The 17,588-nt window shown below is 39.3% G+C and overlaps 1 protein-coding gene across 5 annotated transcripts in view; it reads left to right on the forward strand.

Moving 5' to 3' along the window:
* The first annotated feature begins 297 nt into the window (after positions 1-297).
* Positions 298-17,588, forward strand: part of LOC133871751 (probable LRR receptor-like serine/threonine-protein kinase At1g56140) — a 65,869-nt gene continuing 48,578 nt past the window's right edge. For 2 of the 5 annotated variants that reach the window (XM_062309164.1, XM_062309165.1), the window contains exons 1-13: positions 298-459; positions 2,292-2,475; positions 6,758-6,829; positions 6,988-7,059; positions 8,444-8,515; positions 15,431-15,502; positions 15,627-15,698; positions 15,839-15,910; positions 16,093-16,164; positions 16,837-16,908; positions 17,037-17,108; positions 17,187-17,258; positions 17,336-17,401. In XM_062309164.1, the coding sequence (XP_062165148.1) occupies positions 336-459; positions 2,292-2,475; positions 6,758-6,829; positions 6,988-7,059; positions 8,444-8,515; positions 15,431-15,502; positions 15,627-15,698; positions 15,839-15,910; positions 16,093-16,164; positions 16,837-16,908; positions 17,037-17,108; positions 17,187-17,258; positions 17,336-17,401 (1,094 nt within the window). In that variant the 5' untranslated portion in view covers positions 298-335. Of the gene's footprint in view, positions 532-2,291; positions 2,476-6,372; positions 6,666-6,757; positions 6,830-6,987; positions 7,060-7,255; positions 7,306-8,443; positions 8,516-15,430; positions 15,503-15,626; positions 15,699-15,838; positions 15,911-16,092; positions 16,165-16,836; positions 16,909-17,036; positions 17,109-17,186; positions 17,259-17,335; positions 17,402-17,588 lie in introns of those variants that run through there. The other 3 variants (XM_062309167.1, XM_062309168.1, XM_062309166.1) reach the window with 3 other exon arrangements.

The following is a 17,588-nucleotide window of genomic DNA, read 5'->3' on the forward strand; positions in this document are numbered from 1 at the left end:
AAAAATATTCACTACAAAACAAAATTTTTTTTTTTTATAAAGCATTTTTTAATTTTATATCACATCAATAAATTTTTTTATTATTATTTAAACAATTATTTCACAATACAATTAAATTTGGTCTTTTTTAAAAAAATGAAAAGAAAAAGAGACAGTTGGTAATGATTTGTCGACCTGATGTTGCTACTCGCCGGTCACCAGTCAAAGTAATGTAAACTAATCAAGCAAAAACAAATCTGAAAACACGGTCTAGATTGACTCATATATGGACCCTATATGGCTGGCTATATAGCATTCACCGAACCCAACAATCTAATATTTTGAGGGGAAAGAAGATGAATTTGAGACTGAAGCATTCCATGTTCGCTCGCCGTTATTTTCTCTGCCTCTCTTGCTTCTTCTTCTTGTCATCGTTTCAGATTTCCAAAGCTCAAAATGCTACTACAGACCCATCTGAAGGTTCTCTCTCTCTCTCTCTCTGGGTGTGGATGTGCATGCATGCATAAATAAGTGATACATGCAGGAGTAAGGGTACGGTTCGATCCTACCTTTCCTTTAATCATTAGCAGTATGAACTCCTTTAAATTTCAATTTCAGAGTTGTAGGGTGAATTCCAGCTCATGTTTCTTATGAATGTTAAAGAGTCAGGTATTGGCGAGTAAGCACAACTGCTCTACTAATATTATGAGATTTCATCATAAAACAAATAGATAAAGTTTAATCAAATTTCACCATACTTTAAATGTATAATTGCTACTTTCTATTAATTTAGACGCATCTCTTAGTTTAATTGGCTTCTTTCCTTTTTAGAGAGAAAAGCCTTTTCCCTCTCTGTAGATTTTCCTCTTCTTTGTGAAGCCCTCCGCCTCCGACGGCGACGAGTGCCCTGAGGAAGAGGGATTGATTATTTTTCCTCCCTTCTCCCTTCCCCTCTGTTTTTTTCTCCTCTTCTAACCTTTTTGTTGATTTTCCTTCCAAATAAGCAACGTCATCCCCTCCACCACTTCAAGCTCATCGTGCCTCCTCGTCCGGCCTCCACTCTTAGCCACCATCCCGTTTGCACCTCGTGGTTTGCCTACACGCCAGCCATGAAGAACACATTTGGGTTTTTTCAACCTGGATCTGTCCTCCTCCATTTCTCCCCTCCGCTGACGCGCCACAATCCCGACATCCACGGCTTCATCGTTCCTCCACGCATCCATTTGGACCCTCGCATGGGCCTCACACGACACCCTGTTGCTAGCCCTCTCCACCCCATTTGCTGTTTTTTTAATTTTTGTTTTGATTTTATGTTGTTGTTTTTTGTGAGTTATAGACATTCTCCATGTCCCCATGTGATTTTATCCTGTTATGATGTTATCCCCCTTTTATCCCTCTTTCCACCTGGAGTGGCCACACTGTTACTCTATTTTTTTTTAAAAAAATTATAGGTTAGCTTTTATGGCTACAAAAATTAAGCACTTGTTTTATTAAAATACATATACAAATTTGAAGGCTTTTTTTTTTTTTTTTTTTTTTTTTTTTTTTTTTATATATATATATATCCACACAAGTAAAAAGAAAGGAATTCGAATTAATGACCTCTATTTTATGAGACGTGATCCCTAGCCAATAGAGCTACCCCTTAGGAACCCAAGAATTTAAAGTTTGAGCCAACATTTCAAATTGTAAGACCAATATATCTTTGTTTTGTTTAGATATTTATTAACCCTACGATTTGACGAAACTAAATAGAAATTAAGGGAAGCTATGGCTTCCTTGATTTTTTTTTTTTTTTTAGTTTATTAAGTTATATATATATAGGCTTGAAAACTACTGGACATCATGGATTATAATCTCAATCAATCGCAAAAGAAATCTTAACAAAAATCCCGTCAACTGTAACAGTTGGATTAATTGTATATGGATTTAGGATGGATTAGGGATCGGAAATAGAAGAACAATTGAGATCTGTAAATTTGATGAATGAAATGAATAATTCGAAATGTCCGGTCTCCTAAAGCTATTCAAGGTGCTCAACCTCCAATTTTTTATTTACTTCTCAAATACCTCTACAATTAAACTCCTGTGCCTTATATACACATAGCCTTTAGGCTAACAAAGTAACAACTCTAACAATTGAAATTAGCTTTTTTACTAACTACTAAAACCAAGCTCATTTGGCACTAACGGTAATGTTACATCGGCTCATCTAAATTTATCATATTTATCCCGCCCATGGGATTTTATACATATAATAAATATGTTCCAATTGATTTTGTGTTTTTTTTTTTTTTGAATGGTGCGAGCAGTTAGGGCATTGAACTCAATACTCCAACAGTGGGATGCTCCAGCAACACAATTGTGGAACATCAGTGGAGAGCCATGTAGCGGATCTGCCATCAACGGAGCGAATTTCGAAGACCCCGTGAATAACCCAGCCATCACTTGTCTATGTACTTATGACAATGGTGCCACTTGTCACATAACGCAATTGTACGTCTCTCTTTCTCTCTCGCAACAATATGTTACTTTCTTTTCTTTTCTTTTTCCTGAGCATCAACAATAGGTTACTTGTTTTGAATTTTCTAGTTACTATGACCTTAAATTAGTCTGTCTTTAAATGAGCCACTACCATCTGCAACCACGAGTGCTGAAGACTTGTTCTCTATCCCATCTCAACCAAATTGAGAAGAAAGAGAGAGTACAATCCATAAAGAAATATGATACATTATCACTTTAAGATATAATTTTTAACTACCTTTACAAATCGTAATTTTTTTTTTTTTTTTTTAAAAAAAATAATAAAAATTAGGAATGACCATTTTTCCCTCTTCTTCTCTCTCTTTTCTAGTCTTTTTCTCCCTCGCGGTGGTGCGTTCAGGCGCTTCCCGCTAGGGGTCATTCTCGCTTAGCGATTTGTCTTTCCGTTGCGTTCACATTACATTTCTTGGGTTCTCTGTTTACGTTCGGTTGAAGGGATGCGTTCCCTGTAGGGGAGCCGGTTTCGGCTTGATGGAGAACCAGTTCTTTGTGGAGGCGAAGTCCTTCTGATTCTCAGTGGAAGCAAGGTCTGCTGAGCTTCGGGTGGAGGAAAAGAGGAAAGGGTTTTTAGGTTCTGCTGTTTTCGGGTTGAGTTGCACTGCTTGGGTTCTGTCTAGGGTGGAAGAAGTTTTGGGTAATCCTGGAATCGAGGATTTCGTAAAATCCTTTAGGGAGGGGTCTAAGGTGACCATCACTCGGAGAGGTGAAAACAGGTTTGGGTGGTTCTTGGAGGTAGCTGTTTACGGCGGAGGCCAGAGAGGGCGTATTCTCTTTCCTGAAGGTCGGGATGGGCGAGGGTGGAGTCGTGTTTCTGGGGAGCTTAGCAAGATTTTGGATTTTCTGGGAACCACGGTTGGGTCTTCATCTTCTGGAGGTCTGCCTCCCTCTGGTGGTTCTCCGTCGGGAGTTAAGCTGGGGAAAAGTACAGGGCGTCCGTCGTTTGCGGAGGTGGTGAGTTCTTCAGCAACCATCTCTGCTTTGGGTTGTCAGATTCCGGCTCAGGACTCAAGAACTAGGGTTGCGGCAAAGATTGTTGGCGCTTGGCCTTTGTCGGACTGGTGCGGGTTGGAGTGGATGCAGCCGCTGGGTATGGAGGTGGAGGCGGTCCGTCAGGCGATTGATTGCTCCGCTCTGGAGAAGCAAGCGGTTGGTCCCTCGGGTATGGACCATCGTGTAGTTGATCGTATCAGGTCTCGAGGTAGTGTCTGTAGATCAGATGGCGTGTCCAGGGATTCAGCTGCTGAGGGCGACGTTTCGATGCAAGGGGATGGCGTGTTTGGAGTGTTCGAGAAGTTTTTTGAAATTTTGGGTCGCTTCTCCAAGGCCCTAGTTTGGGCTTGTGGTTTTTCGAAACAGTTGGGCCTTAAATCTTTGTTTGGGTTTAAACGAAGGGTGGGCTTTGTGGCAGGCCGAGTGCTAAAGAGTGTTAAGTATGTTTTTAAAGGGATTCGGGCTGGGGCTAAAGTGATTAAGCCTAATGCCAAGTTGGACGCGATTTTGGGCCATAAGCTGTCTTCGAGTTCTGGTGCGTTTTCAGGGCGGGGATCGGGTCCGGGAAGTCTTCTGTGTTCGACGGAGGTCCTTGGGGGCACTATTCGGCCGGAGGTGACGTCTGTGGAAGATTTTGGGGTGGATCTGCGTCTGTCAGCTTTCGGGGGTGGATTTAGTGATCGGCAGCTCATTCCTGTGGTCGAGTCCGTCAAGCAGGCCGTTCTTCCCCCCCGGCCGATGCCGGTGTTGCTTCCTCCGGTGCTTCTGAGTGATTTTCCTTCTAGGGTGCGGTCTTCTGTGGATTTATGTTCTTTCGGTTCAGGGCTCATCCTTCGGCAGGCAGTTCCGTCGACTAGCTCTATCTTGGTGAGGTCGGGTTTTGAGGACTATCAGTTTGGTAAGCATGGTGCCTCGTCTGGCGGTGTTGAGCATGCAAAGTTTGAGCGTCCTTTGGTAGGCAGCATTGCTTCTGGTACTCCTTCAGGTTCTCTCCTTCGACAGGCAGTGATGCATTCGGATGCCCCTGCCTTGGTAAGGAGTTTTGGTGGGGGTCCTCAGTTTGGGAAGTTTGGAGGTCCTCTTGGGGTTTCGGCTATCTTTCCTCCTTTTCAGTGGGTTGTGTTTCCTCTGTGGCCAAGGCTGTTCTCCCCTGTGTATGGGTGTCCCCAGTTTGTGTCGTCTGGAGTCTTTGAGGTGGGGGAATCTTCAAAGGGGGCCGGTCCGGAGGAAAGAGATGTGGTTTACCCAAAGGTTGTGCAAGATGCTAGATCTTGTTTTCGCATGATGGGGGTTTCGTTATTGGGATCTAATGAGAAATGTTTTTTGGACTTTTTGACTTGGACCGAGGATCAGCGCTATGACTCTGACTCCCCTCCTAAGAAGGAAAAGAAGATAAAAAGGAAAAAGGGGAAAAAAGAGGTTAATAATTTAGAATGCTCGATTAATTTCGCTGCTAGGGTTGTGGGTTCCAGTAGGGTTAGAGGCAAGAAGTTGGGGGTTTGATGTAACTTTTCTATTGTCTTTTGGGTTTTTCGGGTGTTCTTCTTCTATTTTTTGTTTTTCTTTTGTTATGGTGTCATTTTTGTATACTCTCTGTATGCTTAGGGGCGCCTTTACACTTTTTTAATGCAATTTGTTTACCTATCAAAAAAAAAAAAAACCATAAAGCTAGTTAGGAGACCACTTCGCTCATATGACAAGGTGATCAAGAGTTGTGCATTGAAGTGGCAAAAGATCATATTTCATTCATAAAAGCTGACACCATAACTATGATATTTGTTGTGAAAATTAAGTTTGCATTGGACCCAGATGCAATGCGAAGGCGAGATATCCAATTGTTGATTTTTAAAAAAAGTTGTTGGGGTTGTGCAAAGGTGTAAATGTAAGCTAATAAATAATGTATCGTGTTGCTACCAAAGGAGAACAACTAAATAAAAAATAAATAAATTGAAATTTGCATGATCGAAAATTGGCGTTAGTTTATAGCTTTGATACAATGAAAGAAAAGATAGACAAATAAATATAAGGGTTAAATACTTTTTTGCCCCATGTAGTTTAACGACTTTATTTTTTGCCCCATATAGTTCATTTTATATCGTAGATGGTACCTCGATTATGACTAAAGACGGAGATGGTACATCCATCAAACTTCCATTCAAAAATTAACTGAAGTCCACGTCACATGCCTTAAAAAGCCGACACATGTCCTAATGTATAAATAAAAATAAAAGAAGAAAAAAATATTGAAAAAAATAATAATAAAGAGGGGTGGCTTAGCCACTCCCATGACCAATATGGGGTGGCAGAATCACCCCATTGTCTTTGGGTGTGGCTGAGTAAAATGGGAGTGGACAAAACCACTCTCAAGAACTTTGGGGGTGGCTCGACCACCCTCGTTTGCCCTGGAGGTAGGTTTGGCCACCCCAGACCGACTGGTCATGGGGTGGTTGAGCCATCCCTCTTTATTTTTTGAATTTTTTAAAGTTTTTATTATTTTTAATTATACATAGGAATATGTGTCACTTTTTTAAGGCATGTGACATGGACTTCTGTTAATTTTTGAATGAAAGTTGGATGGAGGTATCATTTTCGTGTTTATTCATAATCGAGGTACCATCTACGATATAAAATGAACCATAAGGAACAAAAAATAAAGTTGTTAAATTACAAAGAGAAAACAAATATTTAACTTTAAAAATAATAAAAAAGCATAAAAAAAATAATATTTAAACAAAATAGAGAGTGTAATAGATAATCTGTTAAAGTTTGTATTAAAAAATGAGTAGTTAGAGTAAAAAAATTAACTTTTTAAATAGCTAAAATATAGCTTTGGAGATTGAAAATAAGGAAAGGGGAGAGGGAATGTGTTGGATATCAAACACACCAATCACTGAGAAACAATCTTGCGTATGGAGCACCTTCAATCTTCCGCTAAAACAAAAGCACAATCACATAGAAAAGGAAAAGATTTTGTCGATTTCTCTATGTCTTCAATGGCCCCAAAACCCAGCGTGTCTTCCAAGCACAGCGTGTTTTCTAAGTCTGCTCCCGAGTGCAGACCACAGAAGCAGTCGAAGATTTTCTCAACCATTTTTAGCAACCAATACAAATCAAAAGATGGATTTACTTCGTTCAAGTGCAAACTAGAATCTGTTAGTGTGTCAATATTCTAGTTATTAGGTTGAATGGTAATTGAAAAATCACCTTTACTTATTGCAGGCTAACTGTTTATTCATTTTTCCAGGAGAGTGTTTGCTCTAAACAAGCGGGGATCTATTCCAGAAGATATTGTGGCTTTGAAATATCTAACATTTTTGTATGGATTTTCTCAGTACCTTCTCTTGGTGTTTAATTTGTTTATACATTTTTGAATAAAAAAGAGACATTATTTTTCATATCAAGATGTGCGTTGTTTATCCTCAGATGCAAGAATTAGGACCTGGTGATTATTGTTTTTTGTTTGGAATTTTGTAGGAAGATTGACAAAAATTACTTCACGGGTACCTTGCCAGCATTTATGGGAAATTTAACATCTCTACAGAAACTGTAAGTATAGGGAGATACCGTTCATTTCTTATTGAAAGTTTTTCTAAAAAATTTACCAATTTAGTTCTTGAGTTACTGCTTATTAGTCACATAGCTACTCAGCAAATTACAAACTTCTTCTTATATCACTCTCGTGATATTTTAGGAAAAGGTTAAGCTTGCTGAATTTAAAATTGGTTTTTGTTGGTAGGCTGCTGTTTCTTCAATGGCAGATAAAGTTTACTCGCAAAAAGATAGGAGACAAAGGTAGGTTATTGAGGAAACGATCCAAGCGCCAACATATTAAAAAAAGAAAAAAGAAAAAAAGAAAAAAGAAAACAAGAGGTTCCTTGAAATATTAGGGTAGAAGGTTTTATTGATGCAAATTGGGCAGGTTCTCCCTTAGATAGACGATCCACTATAGGATATTGTATGTTCTTAGGAGGCTATCTGGTCACTTGGCACGATCTAGTACCAAAGCAGAGTACAGGGGCAATGGCTTATACTACTAGTGAATTGACATGGTTACAACATTTTCTTTAGGAGATTGGATTTTCATCTCCTACTCCTATTCCTTTATTTTGTGATAACCAAGTTGCGTTGCATATTGCATGTATCCTGGTTTTCCTTGAAAGACCCAAGCACAAAGGTTGGTTGTCATTTCATTCGAGGCAACATAAATAGAGATATTTCTTCTCTATTCGTGAAGTCAGGAGACCAATTGGCTAACATGTTTTCAAAAGGCTTCATGTGTGATGGTGTTCGTACGGACCACTTCCCTATTTCGGTGCGGATCATTCGTTCACTCATTTACGATGTGGCTGCTTCAATATTTTCCACTCTTGGGATTAGGAGTCTAAGAGTCTCATACCGCTTGCGCGGCCCATCCTTTCGTGTTTACTCACGTCAAGGGGTCACTCTGAATTAGAAGAATCAGAGGTGGTGACGTCATTACTTAATGCATTCCCCTTCGGGCATATATCCATTGCTAGTCGAGTTCTGGTTAACATTCCCAAAGAGAGGAGTCAAATCTTTGTGTTGTAATTGATGAGAGTTTATTTGTTCCAAGATGGGTTTATATAATATATATGCTCCAGCTTGAGGGGGAGTGTTTGAAGAGTTGAGATTTTGTTATATGGGTATTTTAGTCAGTTTAGTTTACTTGGGTATTTTGATCAGCTTGGTATATTTTTCTACATATATAATAAAATGTATGAGGTAGCTTATGTATGTTTACGAGCCTCCTCTTCCTCTCCATATGTTCTCATGCAAACCGCTTGATAATCTCCAAGTTTGTTTGAATTCTAATTCCTGCTATTGCTCTTTTTTTTTTTTTTTTTCCTTCCTGTTTTGTTGTTTATACATGTGGCATTAATTTTTTTTATTTTTTTCTCTATTCGTTCAGGTCAATTGCCCATAATGCATTCCATGGGACCATCCCAAAGGAGCTTGGAAACCTTAAGCAGTTGATAGAGCTGTGAGACTTCAAAGCATTCTCTGTAATTAAATATAATTTAATTAAAAGCATGAAGCATCAATAGAAATCTTGTTTTTGTAGACAATAACTTGCATCCTGTAAATTAAGATCATGCCTTTCAGATCAAAGTATGTCGCAGATACATCATATTGTGCGTGTGTATTTGAATCATGTGTAAATTTTTTACAAAATAAGTCTCAAATATTTTTTAGGAGTGGCAAAAAGAAATAAAAGCAAGGAAAAAGGAATGGAAATCAGTACCTTGGGAACTCGAGTACTAGAAGAACTATGTTGACGGAACATTGTTTTGTAAGTTCTACTCCTTGCTTGTTAGACAAACGTATGTTTGACCTTTGCCTCAATTAGCATTCTTCGTGGGACAATAACTGGATGCCCTCTGGACTGCGTCATGTTGCAAGTGCTGCGTGTAGGCCTCTACATGTTGATGAGGTCACTGCGGCAAGGAAGAGGATTGGTTATGCTTTAGGGTGCATGGATGGATGCCTCTGAGGATTTGGTCAAATAATTTGATCTGCAATATGACAATGGGGACTGGATTCCTATTTATGTGGATTAGGAGTGGGAATCAGCCATTTGCACTAAATGTAAAGTGTTTTGACATCTTACTTCAACATGTGGTAGGAAGGTTGCTCATCATTTGGGTGAAAAGAGGCTGATGATGAGAAGCAAGTAGTTGATTCTGCATAATTTTAACTAGTGCAAAAAGAAGTGAAGCTATTGTGGTGATAGAATGTCCGGTTATATGTGTTGATAAAGGCAAATTGGTAGGGGTTTTAGAGGCAAACATTCCTACGTATTATTTGTCGTTGTTACCCATTCCTGTGAGTGTGGTTCTTAGACTTTTGAGACTTCAATGGGATTTCTTATGGAGTGGCATTGGGAATGAAGTAAAATTTCATTTAGTAAACTGGTCCACAATTTGTACTCCAATAAAGGTAGGTGGTTTGGGATTTCGAAATTTGATTCAATTTAATTGAGCTTTATTGGGGAAGTGGATGTGGAGGTATGATTTGGAGTGGGAGGCTTCATGGAGATTGGTGATTGAAATTAAGTATTGGAGTTTGAGGGGTGGATGGTGTTCAACAGAGGTTGTGGGGACTTATGGTGTGAGTGTCCAAAAACATATTAGAAGAGGGTGGGAAACTTTTTATAAGTTTGTGCGCTTTGGGATGGGGGATGGGGGATGGGGGATGGGTATAATGTACGGTTTTGACATGATCTGTGGTGTGGAGATAGTCCGTTAAAGCTTTGTTATCCAATTTTGTTTAGTATTGCTCGATATAAAGACGCTTGGGTGGTAGATAATTTGTCTGTGTTAGATGGAGTTGCACACTGGAATGTTGTCTTTACGTGCCTTGCACAGGATTGAGAGGTGGAGATGGTCCTTCTTTTTATGAGCAGTTGTATTCTCATCGGATTCGGCATGGAGCAGATGTTAGATTAGTTTGGAGTCTCTCTAAGAGGGGCCATTTTGAAGTGAAGTCATTCTATAAAGCCTTAGCTAGTAAATAGGGTTCTTCATTTCCTTGGAAGAGTATTTGGCGTGTTAAGGCTTCGTCGTGGGTGTTGTTTTTTTGTGTGGGCAGCAGCTTTAGAAAAGATCTTGACGTATGACAATCTGCATAGGCGAAATATAGTGGTGGTTAAGTGGTGCTGTATGTGCAAGAAGAGTGGAGGATCCATTGACCACCTCTTACTGTGATGTTGCATGGAATATATGGAGCTACTTTCTAATTTTGTTTGGGGTGGAGTGGGTTATGCCGTGATGGGTGCTGGATTTGTTGAGTAGTTGGGGCAATTCGTGTTGAAGATTTGCTGAATATTTGGTCCACCGTTTGTAAGGTTGATATATTAATTTGATTACGATGTAATAACTTTATTATTCCTTTCCATATTAGGTTCTAGGTTTTTTTCTATTTAACCAATGTAGTCTTATGGCACAATATCAAGTTCTCAAGCAATTATAATATTTCTCCTTCTCTACTTTTCTACATGGTATTAGACCAGGTTTAGATCCTTAGCCAAACCCTAGTTTGGTTTTTCTCTCTTTTTTTTTTTGGGCGGCAGCATCGCATCAAATCTTTACTCATCAATTTATCCGTGGAGTTCATTTGGCGGTTTTTTTAATTCTCTAGCAACGTTTGTGGTGTTGTTAGGTATACTGATGTCCTTCCGGAGGTTTCTGTGGTGGTTGGTGACGTCAATGGTGGCTAGAGAGAGTTGTCGTGGCTATGTCGACGGTGGCAGATTGGGTTGTCCTTGAAAAGTTGATTTGTGATTGTCGGTTGGCTCTTTGGCAGTAGTAGTTGGTGTCGCCAACTAGCTCTGAGTTCTTGACGGCCTTTCGTGGTGTTTTACGGTGCTAATTGAACGTTTCCGGCAAGTTCCAGGTTGCTTTGTGCTGTTTAACGGCGTTTTTTGTGATCTCCGTCAACATATGAGGTGTTCTAATGTGTCTGGAGGTTGTAGCTGGTATCTCTGGTGTGTAGTGGTCGTTTTTCGGTGATATCTGGTCGTCGCCGGCAAGATCCAGGCGAACTGTTGGAGACGAAGGTCTCCGTTTGGTTGCAGGTACTCTACAGTTCTTACCCGGGATAAGATTAGCCGCGGTTCAAGCCATTTTGGGTTCATCCAAACAGAGACCGGTTCTTGGTATTTTGTATCCGGTTCAGGTATTTTTTTTTTTTGGTTTTTAAAACTGGTTCAGTGCCTTATAGGTCCGGTTCATCGGTATTCAAACCCGTTTACTGTGTTTTCAAACCGGCTCTCTCACCTTTATTCGGACCATTTCCCAATCCTTCTTGATTGTGGCATTGCTTCAAGGGGCAGTATGCCTTTTAAATTTGAAAACATGTAGCTTAAGGCGGAAGGTTTTGTGGGTTTGGTGAAACAATGGTGGCATTCTTTTCGTTCCAAGGTATGCCTAGTTTTGTGATAGCACGCAAGCTCAAGGCTTTGAAATTGGATTTGAAGAAATGGAATGAAGAGGTGTTTGGCAATGTAGAGAGGAACAAGAGAAAGCTTATTGTGGATCTTCAGGGTTTCGATACTGTTGAAGAAAGTAGGGTTTTAGGTGAGGAGGAGCTTTTGAAAAAGGCAGAGATTGTCAGAGAGCTAGAGAGGTTGTTCTCTTATGGAGGAGGTTTGTTGGAGACATAAATCTAGGGTGTTGTGGTTGAAGGAAGGTGATAAATGCACTAAATTCTTCTACTCCATAGCCAATTCAAATAGAAGGTACAATTCTTTGGACTCCTTATTGATTGGCGATACTCCCTCTAATCAGACAAAAATCGGCGAGCATATTGTCAAATTCTACCAAAAGCTTTTACTGCGCAGTGTAGGTGGAGGCCTATGGTGGAAGGTATTTCTTTTGATTCTATTTTGGAGTTTGAGGCCAGTTGGTTGAAGAGAGCTTTCGAGGAGGAGGATAGGAAGGTAGTGACAGGTTTGAATAGAGATAAGGTATTGTGGACATTATGCAGATGTTTAGTGACTTACATTCTAGAGGTTTGTTTGAGAAGAGCCTCAATGCTTCGTTTATTTCGCTTATTCTGAAGATTTTAGGTGCTATTGCTCTCAAAGATTTCCGAACTATTAGTCTTGTGGGAGGTATTTACAAAATTATTTCTATAGTTCTAGCAAATAGATTGAAGACCGTAATAGAGAAGGTCATATCCAAATCTCAAAGTCCCCTCATCAAGGGTAGGCAAATCCTCGATTTGATACTTATTGGCAATGAATGCATTGATATTAGATTAAGATTTGGGGAGCTAGACGTCATTTGGAAAATTGATTTGAAAAAAGCATATGATCATGTAAATTAGGTTTTCCTCTTGTAGTTGTTGAGGAGGTGTGGCTTTGGGGGAAAATGGTGCTCGTGGATAGCTCACTATTTTTCCTCTGTGCGGTTCTCGATGTTTGTCAATGGCTCTCCTAATGGTTTTTTCAATAGCTCTGTGGGTTGAGACAAGCGGATCCTCTTTCACCCTTGTTGGTTGTTTTTGTGATGGAGGCTCTGAGTCGAATGATTTTTGCTGTGGTTAGTGGGGGTTTGCTAGAAGGCTTTAAAGTTGGCAATGCTACTTTTTCGCATCTTCTATTTGCCGATGATAGTCTAGGGGTGGGCATCGGTTTGGTAGGCGGTTAAGTCGATTAATTCGGTCGGTTAACCGACTTTTGTCGGAATGCAGTCGGTGAATTTATTTCCGTTAAGTCGGTTAAGCTGTTAATAAGCAGTCGGTTTAAGTCGGTTAAGCGGTTAATAGGCGGTCGGTTAAGTCGGTAAATAGGCGGTCGGTTAAGTCGGTAAAGCGGTTAATAGACGGTCGGTTAAGTCGGTAAAGCGGTTAATAGGTGGTCGGTTAAGTCGGTTAAATCGGTTAATATTCGGTTAACATGGGTAATGAAACGATGTCGTTTTGATTTTTTTAAAGGAAAAAAAAAAAGATCAAACGTTTCGTTTTATGTTAGTTCGGTTAATCGGTTCAAAATTAAAGGCGGTTCGGTTCGGTTACCGCTTAAAAGGCGGTTCGGTTCGGCTCGGCTACCAAACCAGCTTTCGGAATAAAATTTTATACCGACTACCGAACCGAAAATTAGTCGGTAGAGTCGGTAGGGGGTTGATGGCGGTTCGGTAGGCGGTAGGCGGATAATTTGCCCACCCCTAGATGATACGTTGATTTTTTTGCAGTGCTTGTCCTTCTCAGTTGTGTTACTTGCAGATTCTCTTCCTTTTGTTTGAAGCTACTTCGGGCTTGAAGGTTAATTTTGCAAAATCAGATTTAATTCCTGTGGGGTCTGTTGATCAAGTGGGAAGTTTAGCCAAAATCCTTGGGTGTGGAGTTGCCACTCTGCTGGTGAAGTATCTAGGTCTTCCATTAAGGGCTTCTTATAAGTCTATTCATATTTTTGGGGGTATTGTTTGGGGTTTTTGTTGGGTTGGGGGGGTTTTCTTCTTTGGGGGTTTTTTTTGTATGAGGGGGGGTTACTTTGTATCTTGGGTCTTGTATCATGGGGGGTTCTTTTGTATCTTGGGTGTTTGATGAGGAGGTTTCTTTTGAATCTTGGGTTTTATTGTATTATGGGGGATTACTTTGTATCTTGGGTGTTGGATGGGGGGTTCTATTGGGTTTTATTTTATTATGGGGGTTACTTTGTATCTTGGATGTTTGTTGGGGGGTTTCTATTGTATATTGGGTTTCATGTGAGTCTTGGGTGTTGTGGGTATGTAGTTTCTTATGGGTTTTCTTGGGTTTTTCATGTGGGTTAGCTGAGTTGCTCCTGTGTATATTTCCTGTGTATTTAGGGGCGCCTTACACTTTTTTAATGAAATTTTCTTACTTATATAAAAAGAAAAGTCTATTCATATTTTTGGGACAGTGTTATCGAGAAGATTGAACATCGGTTTGCCAGTTGGAAAAGGTTATACCTTTTCAAGGGCAGTAGAGTCACCCTTATCAAGAGTACCCTTGCCAATTTACCCACGTTTTATTTGTCGCTTTTTCATCAATCGGTGAGTGTTGTTATTCGCATTGAGAAGCTACAACGGGATTTTTTATGGGGTGAGATTGGTAAAGAGTTCAAATATCACTTGATAAGCTGGTCTAAGGTTTGCACCTCAATTTCAGGGGAGGGCTGGGTATCAGGAATTTGGCTATGGTCAACCGGGCTCTATTAGGTAAATGGCTGTGGCGATATGGGATTGAGAGAGAAGCTTGGTGGAGAGTTGTAGTGGATGCTAAGTTTGGCAGTGTATGGGGAGGGTGGAGCTCCCTTGAGCCTGTAGGTGCTTTTGGGGTGGGGTTATGGAAGAACATCAGGAAATGGTGGAAGACTTTCTCAGGCTTTTTTAGATTTGAGGTGGGGGATGGGGCTAGGACCAAATTTTGGTATGATCTGTGGTGCGGGGATACGGTTCTTAAGAAAGCTTTTCCTGTTTTATTTGGGATAGCTCATGTGAAGGATGCCTCTATTGCGGATAATTTGGAGCTTTTGGGTGGTTCCAATCAGTGGAATGTGAACTTTTCTAGAGAGGCACATGATTGGGAAGTGGATGTCTTTACTTCATTTTTCCAGGTGGTGCTCTCAGTCATTGTGAGAGGAGGTGGTGGAGATAGGCTGTGGTGGGTCTCCTCCAAAAGAGGCTTGTTCAAGGTCAAGTCCTTCTTTAGCTCATTGGCTTGTTCTGAAGGTAGTCTCTTCACGTGGAAGAGTGTGTGGCGGACTCAAATTTTTTCGAGGACGGCTTTTTTTTGCATGGTTGGTGGCTCTAGGCAAGATCCTAATTTTAGATAACCTTAGGAAGATGGGTGTTATTATGGTGAATATATGTTGCTTATGTAAGAGAAATGGAGAATCAGTGGATCACATTTTTCTTTATTGCGATGTGGCTTCCGCTCTGTGGAATGCTCTCTTTTCTCGCTTTGGTATGTCTTGGCTTATGCCTAGAAGAGTTATTGACTTGTTTGCTTGTTGGTGGACGTTTGAAAGGCCGATGAGTGCTGCGGTTTGAAAAATGGTGCCTATTTGCTTTTTTTGATGTGTTTGGAAGAAAAGAAATAGTAGGTGTTTTGAGGAATTAGAGATGTCCTTAGAGGATATTTTAGCTTCGTTTTTTCATATTTTGTATCTTTAGACGGTGACCTTTGTGTCCCCTTTGTCGCTTAGTTTTGTCAATTTTCTTGTTCGTTTTTCTCTTTCTAGTTAGGTGCTTCCTTTTGTATACTTTCGGTGTACATAGGGACGCCTTACTCTTTTAATAAGACTAAATCATTACTTTATAAAAAAAAAGAAAAAGAATTTGCTTCCTTTCTTATTTTAAGTTAAACTATTAACTATACATAAAACCAATAATGATTTTTCATTCCAATAAGTCGTGGGATGTGTATTATACAGGTCTATTGGTAATAACAATTTCTCTGGAACACTCCCTCGAGAACTTGGTTACTTAGTCAAACTACAGAAACTGTAAGTTCGAATTTTTCTTTTTATGTTTTGTTTCAGTATAAGCACGTCTATGCATGTGTCAACATTTCAAACGATACATCTGTATAGATCATTTGAAAGATATTTTGGCTTATGAATGTTACAGTTATGTAGACAGTTCTGGAGTGGGTGGTGAAATTCCCTCAACATTTGCTAACCTTCGAAACATGCAAATCCTGTAAGCAAGAGTGTTACTGCGCCCCCTCTATATGTTTTAATCTGCCTATTTTTTATTTTTATTTTTATTATTATTATTATTTTTCCTTCCTATAGTATATTGGGGCTTGTCTTACTTTTAGTGAGCTTCTCCAATTTCAGTTGGGCATCAGACACTCCTTTCACAGGAAAGATACCTGAGTTTATTGGGAACTGGACGGCACTTAAGCAATTGTAAGCTATGATAATTTTTATTTATTTATTTTCTTTCATCTTCAAATGCGTTTTGTTGATAATAAGGCATATTTTATTGTATTTCTATCTAGATTTGATCAAATTGTATTAAAGCAAAGGCAAACTACTGTGTCTGCGATGGATATTGGTCTTCTTAATATATCAGCCAATTGTTTTTGTAGGAGATTTCAAGGGAACTCTTTTGAAGGTCCAATACCATCTAGTTTTTCTATGTTGACCTCATTGATTTCTCTGTAAGTAAATATTTGTAATGAATTAAGGTCTCATTTGGTTCGCGGAATAGACATCTGAAATGGAAGAATAGTCATTTATTTGTTTAGTAGGGGTTTATTCCTTAAAATAGTTATTCCCATTGGAATAACTATTCTCATTGGAATAACTATTCCCTTACGAAGAGGAATACCTCCTCCTCTAAAAAATGAGTGGAATAACTTCCAACGGGAATAGACTACATTTTCCAGAAAAAATCACTCTTATTTTTTTTTTTTTCAAAAAAGAACAAAAAAAAAAGAAAGAAAACCTCAACCCCCCTTTACAACAGCCACATATGGCTTAGGGGTGGCCGCGGCCACCCACCTAGTTTGCAATTTTTATTTTTTTATTTAATAATGTGGGGTCTTTTTTAGTAATTTTGATTGGATTCAAATTAAAGTATATGAGTTATTACCAAAATAAAAATTAGGAATAACCATTCCATTCCACTTTCTTTTATTCCTGGTAATTACTATTCTATTTTCCAATGGAATACTCATTCCACAAACCAAACGAGACCTAAAGTTCTCTCTCTCTCTCTCTCTCCCCATTCCCCCCCCCTCCCTCCCAAAAAAGAAAAAAGAAAAAAGAAAACAGAAAACGAACATTGCAAGAAATATTTATTTCAGTCATGTTTGGCTATAACTGTGCAGACAGATTAGTGATTTATACAATGTGAACTCTTCCCTTGATTTCATCGGGAGCTTGAAGCAATTAACGGACTTGTAAGTTAGCATACTACTCTGTAAACGCTAAATGTATCTATATTTTTTGTTTTTGTTTTTGTCTAGTTTCACATCTAATCTTATTGTATTAGCCACTAAGTACTCCATTTTCTTTTTTCACTCCAAAGATATTTGAGAAATGCTCTGATCACTGGAAATATTCCTTCTGATATTGGAGAATACCAAAGTTTACAAAAATTGTAAGTTCTAATTCCGTCTGAAATGTCAAATGTTGTAATTGGAATTATCTTTCATTTATTTGGTTCTTTCAAATGCAGGGATTTGAGTTTCAACAAGTTAACCGGCCAAATACCTAGTGATTTGTTCAATATGGGCTCTCTTACACACCTGTAAAAATCTTACTCTCTGTTTCCTCCCTTGCTTTAAAATCTTCACTCATCCACTTATAAGAATATGCAATGGTCAGGTTTCTTGGAAACAATAGTCTTTCTGGAACGCTTCCCAGCCAAAAAAGTGAAATGCTTCAGAATATGTGAGTCTTAATGCCGTAGAGTATTCTATATTTAATCTATTAGCACTCTCTCAACCAGTAATATTACTGCATATTGTGTTATAATTTTCTTTTAGGTGGCCACAAGAAAAGGCAAGCTTAAAATTGTCACACCCTAAACCCCAAATGGGCTTGGTGCATACTAAAATTCCACTCATTAGAAACCTTT

Source organism: Alnus glutinosa, chromosome 6, assembly GCF_958979055.1.
Source record: "Alnus glutinosa chromosome 6, dhAlnGlut1.1, whole genome shotgun sequence".
Classification (NCBI taxonomy): domain Eukaryota; kingdom Viridiplantae; phylum Streptophyta; class Magnoliopsida; order Fagales; family Betulaceae; genus Alnus; species Alnus glutinosa.